The following is a 9742-nucleotide window of genomic DNA, read 5'->3' as shown; positions in this document are numbered from 1 at the left end:
CAGCGCCTTTCTAACACTCAAGGACGCTTATTATATCTCCAAACTGGCCTGGGAATGCTTAGTCTGAGTTGGTTAATGTGGCTCGGTTGCTGGAGCTGCTCCCGCTGCGACCCAATACCGGATAAGCGGACAAAGATGGATTGATGGAAATGGGAAAACAAGTAGCACACATGCACACACCACCACACAAAATCACACCAGACTATGCTGAAGCATCATACCGATACTAAATGAAAACCTCTGATTTCAATTTCAGTGATCTTTGGTTTTCATTTAGAGGTTTCCTCTTTGGTTTTCAATCTGAAAAAGTATGTACACTATACTGTAACCACAAATATATTATACATTATGTACCACTGCAGTAAATTGTTAAAGTCATATCCTGCATTTAAAGGACTCCAGATGTGCTTCAGTCTGTTTTCAACAGATGTGACATATGGCCCAACATACTTCCAGATATCAGTTTACTGGTTAAAAAAAAATTGTGCAAACAGAAGCTTGCACCATACTGACTTGATGTAGCTGACTACCATTTATCCATCCATCATTTCAGTCTTGTTCTATCTAGCCTGCTTGGCACAGCCACTCTGCCTGGCTACATTACCTATCCTGGTTAGTTTGCCAAAGTCCATTAGCCAGCTTGTGTCGTGCTGGCAGGGGGGGCTCGGCACAGATGGAACAGTGAAGTATATGTACAAACCTCTCTGTGTGCTGGTTGCCATTAGAACCCAACACCCTGAGGATGAGCAGACCATCAGATTGATTAATCCTTGCCATTGCTTTGCACAAAAACATGGAAACATTTGTGCAGACAAACACAGTTTTGTGTAATCCTCACTTTTAGTGTTTTAGCAATGAAGTAATCTTGGATAGAGAGTTTATGTGTATGCCCATTTGTTTGAATATACAGTATTTGGAAAATAGCGTTTTCAAATCCATATGCTTGTGTTTGTATATACAGTACATGTTCTTGGCACATCTCTGAGCATGTATGTTTGCCTGTTCATGCGTTAGTCTTTCATCATCACATCATGAGTGTGTGTTGGTGAAGGCATGTGTGTAGGTGCCAGAGAGTGGGAGTGTTGAGGGTGGTGGACTCTGTGAAGAGAGGGTTGTGTGTCCCTCTGCTCATTAATACCATGTGGAGCTCTGAGTAGTGGTGGACTGCTGCTGAGCTTCCTTGCAAAGATTTAGAATACAAATCAGCAGCTCACAACTGGTTTGAACTGGTACTGAGAAGCTGACAGGGCAATATATTTCAATGTTTAAATTTCAAGCAGAAACCACATTTTCACAGCAATCCATAACTGCAACAACACATATAGGGAAGACAAAAAGCCTGTAGTGTGGCCAGTGAGTGTTGGCTCTCGTGTTTGTGTGTTTTGAGTTAAATCTGTCATTCTGCTCCCTCCCCGGTCTTTTCAGTAAAACATTTATGGTTGTATTAATGTGAAGTTTTAAAACACCTCTGTTAAGCAGAGACACATATAACCAACCTCAGGTTTCATGAAGTCTATAGTGGACCTTGTTTGACCCAACTAAGGGGGTGGAAGTCCTCATGTTAATCACGACATTTACTATGATGCTGACAAATGATCAGAAGTAGCTTTTTGAATGTTTTGATTGATTTAGGGATTTTAACCCCTTCTCATTGACACACATAATCTATCTCATGGAAATACCAGTTGCAAAGTTCAAGATAGGCGAGTAAATGCAAAGGTCTTGCTGTAAGTCACCTTTACCAGGAGCAGAAATGCTGAGACATCAAGATATCAGTCAGACAGTTCAAGCATCTCCTACATCCATAACCCTTCACTCTTTTTAACCTCATTGGTCCCCATTTCACTTCAATATGTGGTCATTGGTTGGTCAGCTTAGGTTGTTCTGAGTCCATTGGCAATTTAATGTGGTCTATGAATTGTGGAAGAAAAGGAAATGAGGTTCCTCTCCCGCAGTGAGCTGTGCTGTAAACTTACAACAGCTGTGTTGGAATTTATAACAAAGACACTGAACCCCTTTACTGCATCCTCACTCCTGAAATCTGCTCCTGCCTCTATGACTGTCATTTTCATTCCCACAAACCAAACATTCGTACACCCCTTATCACCCACTCAGCCACAAATTCCCCCTCAAACTATGGGGCGCCATTTGTAAAGCAGCTCGTGCTGAAAATAACAGCAACATTTTGTCACATTTAGCTTTAAATAATGTTTAAAAAACTGGTATGTAATTTTGAGGGTCACTTTCTTGCACATTTACAACAATATTTGTCAACTTGGAAATATTTTAAATAGTTAAATCCAAATATTAAATGTTACACCTAAATGTTAAATGTTAAATCTATATGCTAAACTCTAAATCTAAATGTTAAATCTAAATCTTAAATCTAAATCTAAATCTAAATGTTAATCTAATCTAAATGTTAAATCTAAATATTAAATCAATCTAAATGTAAATCTAAATCTAAATCTAAATGTTGAATCTAAATATTAAATCTAAATCTAAATGTTAAATCTAATCTAATGTTAAATCTAATCTAAATCTAAATGTTAATCTAAATATTAATCTAAATCTAATGTTAATCTAAATCTAAATGTTAATCTAAATCTAACTAAATGTTAAATCTAAATGTTTCGGGTGAAACTAAATATTTAGCTAATATGCAAATTAATGTCGGTAACCGGAATACCAAAATAAAGCTCGAGGAGGTCAGTGTATGTTTAGTGTCAAATAACAATATAAATCCTCTCATCGGGAGATATGGACTCTTGAACTTGGATAACCGTGAAAAAACTACCTAAAATAATAAACACAGTGTTGGGAAAACTGTATTGGAAGAGTACTTTGAGTTTTTAGTGTCCCTTTTATGAATGTGTGGAATTATAGCCACTATCCCAGCCACGGGGGGCTCACTTTGACTGGTCTGTCACTTTCGCTTGCTTAGTCAGCAAGGCCTATCCCCGCGCCCCCGACAAGGCACTGACAAGACACTGCGAAATGTCTAACGATTCCGCGTTAGCCGAGAACATCGGCAGAGGCGTCCCGGTGGCTGTACAAACTTTTTCAACAGCGACAGCAACAGCCTCAGGGCCACCGCAGGCCACCTCGGTAAGCATGTTTTCCAAATCCACGGAGCTAGCAACCCTGTTGTCAAGGCTAACTTAACTAAACTAGCTAACGGTAGCTAGCCAGTAGAGATTTGCTACTACCTTGACAACAAGACAATGCTAGCTCCGTGATTTGGAAAACATGCTTACCGAGGTGGCCCTGAGGCTGTTGCTGTCGCTGTTGAATAAGTTTGTTCAGCCACCAGGACGGCTCTGCCGATGTTCTCGGCTAACGCGGATTCGTTAGACATTACGCAGAGTGACCATGGCCAACAGTACCGTGCCTTGTCGGGGGGGCGGGGATAGGCTCTTGCTGACCTTAATGCAAGCGAACGTGACAGACCAGTCAAAGAGAGCCCCCCCGTGGCTGGCTATAGTGGCTATAATTCCCACACCATTCATAAAAGTGACACTAAAAACTCAAAGTACTCTTCAAATACAAAAGGTAGTTATTTTCACGGTTATCCAAGTTCAAGAGTCCATATCTCCCGATGAGAGGATTTTTATTCGTTATTTGACACAATAAACATACACTATCCTCCTCGAGCTTTTATTTTGGTACTTCCGGTTACCGACATTAATTTGCATATTAGCTAAATATTTAGTTTCACCCGAAACATTTAGATTTAACATTTAGATTTAGATTTAGATTTAACATTTAGATTTAGATTTAACATTTAGATTTAGATTTAATATTTAGATTTAACATTTAGATTTAGATTTAGATTTAACATAGATTTAGATTTAATATTTAGATTAACATTTAGATTTATATTAGATTTAACATTTATATTTAATTTAACATTAGATTTAGATTTAACATTTAGATTTAGATTTAGCATATAGATTTAACTTTACATTTAGGTGTAACATTTATATTTGGTTTAACTATTTAAAATATTTCCAAGTTGACAAATATTGTTGTAAATGTGCAAGAAAGTGACCCTCAAAATTTCATACCATTTTTTTAAACATTATTTAAAGCTAAATGTGACAAATGGTGCTGTTATTTTCAGCACGAGCCGCTTTACAAACGGCGCCCCATATCAAACTGCCTTGATCTCTTACATTGTATTCCACATTGTATCCCCCCCCGCTGCTCCCCCTGATTCCCCTGTAGCCGAGCCTCACACTCTGCACTCATGACTTCCTGCCTCCCTGACAGCGCTATGCAGGAGTCCATTAACTGTAAAACATGAAGTCTGTCATTAAATCAGAGTGGAAGTGGACATCCATTATTATATCTAATCTAGAGTCCTGTAAAACATGCTAATGTTAAGCACGTGTGTAAAGTTCACCGTGATCACCATCTTACTTTAGCGTATTGGCATGTTAACATTTTTTACTTAGCACTAAACACAGAGTAAAGCTTGGGCTGATAGGAAGGTAATTTGTTTTGCAAGCATTTTGTCATAAACTGAAGTATTGGACTATGTGAAATTCTGAACTGATGGTGCTGCTAACTGAAAGGTTGTTAGAATTCATCCTGAATTTCACCTGAATGGGTGTACCAAATGTTATGGCAATCCAACCAATAGGTGTTGAGACATTTCACTCAAAAACACAAATGCCAACCTCAGGTGGGACTAGAGTTAAAGTTGGGGGATCACCAAAGTATTCAGGATATACATCGTCTACTAACCATGAATGTCTGAACCACATTTGTGCAAATCTATCCATAGATGTTAAATATTTCACAGGATGAGTGAAAACTCTGACCTACCGGTGGTGCTAGCAAAAGAGTCAGGGGATCACCAAAGTCAATGGGATTGATCCTCTGGGGACAATCCATTTTATAGTTGTTGAGATATTTCAGTCTGGACCAAAATAATGTCCAGGCTGGAGTGCAGCAGCTTGGACGGCTAAAAATATCTAAAAGTCAAATTTTCATTTGAAGGTCTTCTTGTAGATATCTGACTGAGATTCCCAATTTGTCTGTTGGTATCTACTCAGGTCCCTGGAGGCCTTGGACTTGTCCTATAACAGATTTACATCTGTCCCAATGAATCTTCCTCGCCATCTCCGTAAATTGACCCTCCAACACAACAACATCAGTCACATTGCTGCCTTCACGTTCCGTCACATGCGGTCCAATCTACAGTCCCTCAGTCTGTCCCACAATGTCTTGAGCAATGAGGGTATGGAACGAGTCTCTTTTGTCGGAACATACCGCTCACTTGGAGAGCTCCTATTGGACAACAATCGTCTGGGGGAGGTCCCTCGCTGTGTTCGACAGTTTAAGAACCTGCAGGTACTGAGACTGGACAACAACCAGATCAGGTAGAATTGCCTCTTTCCAAACAATTTTCAGAAGTCAAATGTGATTTTTATAATTCAGGGATGAGCTATGCATGTTTGCTTTTTACTCAACCCTGTCCTGATAACACTAGCTGTGCTGGTGCAGCTTCCTTTGGAAATGACTCTAAGGAGCTTGGCAAAGAAGCAATATTTCTGCACATTCTTATGCAGATACATTTATTCAAACTCATATTTCACAACAGTCCTCATCAGCATAAAGATGAAGACAATAACTATTGTTGGCAAAGCTATTTTTCATTATTGTTGTGAACTGTACCAGACTCTGTGTCCTCTTTAATCTAACAGCTTTATGCAGTTCTTTGTGCATTTAGGGAAACAACAAATTAGCACTTGTGGAAGGAAAAGTGCAAAACGCAGCAGACAAAGTATGCCTAAATTTAAGTGGTATGTATGTTGTGGTTGCAGGCTGGTGAGGCAGTGGGCAGTGTGCCACCCTCGCAATTCTGGCTCCACCTTGACTTCGATCCACTTGGAAAATAATTTGCTGGAGATGGAGAAGATTCCCCCAAATGCCTTTTCCTGTCTTACTGATGCTCAGGGACTGGTCCTCTACCCGCAACAGGGGCACTCAAATGACCAATAGACTACACAGTGGGACGGACATGAGGACAGATACATAACTACAATATACGCATGTCTATCATGCTTATGTGCAGCTGCTCAATACTTTCTGGTTTTTTTTCTAAAGGCCGGGTTTACAGAAAAATAGCTGTATTGGGTAGTTTGCTTAGTTAGTCAGTGCTATCGTGTTATCATCCTTAACCCTGTCTTTTATCTTTCACATCTCACAATGACTGTAATGTTTTTGTATGCATTAAAGTAAATGTGTAATTTGCACAGTAATGGAAATAACCATTATGTAAAATGCTCTTGGAAGTGTAAAAGGATAATAAATTGCAGTGGAATCCAGATCTGCTTTTTTTGCAAGTATAAAGTATTTAAGTTATACTTTTGAAAAAATGAGGACTAAAATGGATTAACCTATGTCTCTAGTCTGGGTCTGGGTCCGGGACTGTGGACTGTGTGCTGGAGGAGCCTTTAATCAGGGTAAGTAGAAATAATGTAAGGGTTTTTGCATGTGACAGGGATACTGGTGGAGGGTCATGAAGCAATCACATCTTGGGACTGCAGCAGGGGGGACCCAGAAAGAAAGTGAAAATGTCTGGGAAGGAAAATGTAAACATCACACAGGTTCCCTATCACCAGATGACTTCCAACATAAACATCCACACCTCGCTGCTCAACAAAAATGCAAGTGTAATAACCACCAGTTATTTTTTTCCCATCAATATATGAGTCATTATTAAGATGCATAACTTTTATTTGGTTGATGTCAAAGTGCATTACATGTATTGAAACAAATAAGAATTATTATTCTGTTCAGACAGTTATTTGCAGTTAAGAGATGACCTGTGGGAGATTTCCGGTTGACCTGGGTGGAATCACGAGGAGAAGAAGAAGAGAAGAAAAAAAACACACAAGGGTGTAGAATAGAGCAAAGTTGAGCAGATAGTGAGAGTCAAGTCAAATAGCCTAGCGTTTTAATGTGTATTTTAAACACATAGGACTTTGAAGTGTTTTCCGTATCATGCTACTTATGTGAGTCGGCTCTGTTTACAGCTGGCCAAGTATTATTCATACAATGAGCTTTTGGTGAGAGGGTTACACAACTACTCACTCTGACTGTGAGGGGTGCTTGTAAAGGTGACGTAAGTCACTGTAGGATTATGAACAGTAATTGGGGTGCAAGTATGTGTGTGATGGGAGTGGGGCTGCCCATTATTTGGGTTAGCAGGAAGGTAGTCTCGCATTACTCCATGTAGCATTTGGGGATGGGAGGAAAACATGCTCTGGTTTATTGGCATTTCTTCAAACCAATCACAATCGTCATGGGCACCGGAGAAAAGCTGTGGTGCCTCTGCAAAACAGGCTTGGAAGGAACTTATTTTGATGGAACATGCGTACGTTCAAAGGTGGTTTTAGTTGTACAACAGAAAACTCAGATTGCACAGCTAGTCTAGCTAGCTTTCTGGATTTACCCTGCAGAGATCCGAGAAAGGTTAACCATAGTCCTCCTAAATTGACCGGAGTTTAAAATGCCAACACAAACGAAGCCCAAGGCAACGGATATCCGGCCTAAATGAGTGAAATCCGGCAAATTTTTCGGCGGCAACGGAATGACCCCGGAAGTGGAATGTCATGGATATAGAGTAGATATTGCAAAAAGGGAAGACATGGAAAAAGGCAAGGAACCTGGTGGCACACCATGAAGCGAAGAAAAGACAAACAACGCACTGACTTTTTAGGCACAGTACAGTGATTGATCTTAGAAAGTCTCTGAGCTGATCAGCGAAAGATTAGAAGAGCAGCAGTTCATAGTTGAATCGGTCTAGTTCAGGGGTCTTCAACAGGGGGTCCGCGGAGGTACTGCATGGGGGTCGCGAAAGTTTTGGTTGATTAGACTTTTTTTATATTCCCCCCCCCCCCCCTGCAATTTTTTCACTATTGAAATGTCTTTAAATACACATTAACATGAATTCAACACACTGTGTAAACAGATAAATGGAGGCAGAAGATGTCTTTAGTCATCAATGCACACATGGCACTATAGGACCAGTTTGATATAACACAATTTTATACAATATATATAATTAGGGGGTCCCCGCTCCATCTCGCCATCAGTTTGGGGGTCCTTGGCCTGGAAAACGTAGACCCCTGGTCTAGTTGAATCCAATAAGATGTGGCTAGAAGATCAAAAGGAAAGGAGACAGAGAGCTAAAATTCTTTTTTCCGTTTGGGAACTAAAGCCACTGGTGTCCTGTCAACCTTGTTGACAAAGTGAGATCAGATTGCAATGTTCTCTCTTTCTCTTGCTGTGTGTATATCAGCACAACTGTATCTCGCTTTCTTCTGCTGTTTGTCCCTCGCCCCTAAAGAACAAAATAGCTAACAATGCACCATTCTTCTGTCTCAACATATTTATGATTTTGTCTCTGTTATGTGAATGTGACATTAAATGAGAGCCTTGCCCATAGCATTTTTGTGGTAGATACCCTTAACAAAGTCATGCGGAAATCATAACAGAGCAACAACAAAAAAACACAAACCCTATTGCAATCTCTCTTATTGTTTTCTCTGAAACAACAACTTCCTCTTCTCATTCTGTATTATTACCAAAAACTCAGTTCAACGTAAAGTGAACTTGACAATGTGTAGACGCCTCGATTCACACTGTAGTCAGATGCTTTACACCCAACGCTGCAACAAACATGATGTACGTATTTGCAGTCTCACTCACACAAAAAAAACAACAAAATACTTTATGAAGGCTGATGAAAGTGCAGTAGTCTCTTTAATTTGTTCATCCACCCATGCAAAGGCACAATACATTTCACTGTATGTCAGTTAGAGTAATGGATATAATTAAAATGATAAATGTTGAGTCATGCTCAGTATGAAGTCGTAATTTACAGGCGGTGCACTTGCTGTGTTCCCTTTCTGGCTCCAGGTATAAGTTTTCAACAGACAGCAGAGTGCAGCTCTAATTGATGCAGCTCTAAATGAAGAACAGAAGTTCCCCTTCAGACGCTACAGTTACAAACACACTCACTCAAAGGAAGGAAAGAAGAAAGAGATAGGCAGTTAATAAGAGAGAGAATGAAGCTGGGTTATTGAGACAAAGCAGCTGACAAATGTAACAAGGTTATGAGAAAAAAGTACATGCATGGTTTGAATGTGTAATATGAACACACACACACACACACACACATACACACACACACACACACACACTTTTCTACTTTTCACTATCAGCCTGGGCGTGTAATCACATGTTAGATTTTTGTTTTCAGTCTTATGCATGTGGTGCTGTCTCCATTTTACATAATTGTACAGTCATTTTGCAAACAGCACATTACTGTCTAAGAAACTACACATTCACATTTATGCTGTAGTTCCTGCACGTACAAGCAGAGCCACTTGAAACAGTATCAAATCTCTTTTTGCAGTTTCCTTCTTTGTATTTTTGCACAGATGGATGCTCTAACTTGGATCTTAAATCCTTAAGTCCAAAGCTTGACACATGGGGTATTTTCAAATTTCAGTGCCAACCATCATACTGAGTGTGACATAGTTAAAATATTAAGTCCCATCAAACCCAACAGATGTTTTGCATCCTGTTGAGCTGAACCAAGAGCCCGTTTGTCAAAGAGGTTGCCCGTAGAGCGGCATAGTGCTTTTCTGTTCCCATGTTCTTTCTGTTCTACCCGGCGACAGCAGCTTCCTGTGTTTGTTATTGGAGGACTGGTGTGTGTGTG

At 39.9% G+C, this 9742-nt stretch overlaps 1 protein-coding gene across 1 annotated transcript in view; it reads left to right on the top strand.

The window, feature by feature from the left end:
* Positions 1-6209, top strand: part of si:dkey-32e6.6 (extracellular matrix protein 2) — a 17679-nt gene extending 11470 nt beyond the window's left edge. Inside the window, exons 9-10 of the mRNA XM_032521545.1 lie at positions 5061-5387; positions 5832-6209. Coding sequence (XP_032377436.1) covers positions 5061-5387; positions 5832-6009 — 505 coding nt within the window. The 3' untranslated portion in view covers positions 6010-6209. The remainder of the gene's footprint in view (positions 1-5060; positions 5388-5831) is intronic.
* The last annotated feature ends 3533 nt before the right edge of the window (positions 6210-9742 follow it).

The sequence above is a fragment of the Etheostoma spectabile genome, chromosome 7 (genome assembly GCF_008692095.1).
Source record: "Etheostoma spectabile isolate EspeVRDwgs_2016 chromosome 7, UIUC_Espe_1.0, whole genome shotgun sequence".
Lineage (NCBI taxonomy): Eukaryota > Metazoa > Chordata > Actinopteri > Perciformes > Percidae > Etheostoma > Etheostoma spectabile.
The sequence above is the reverse complement of the archived record's forward strand: the minus strand, read 5'-3'. Positions and strand labels throughout refer to the sequence as shown.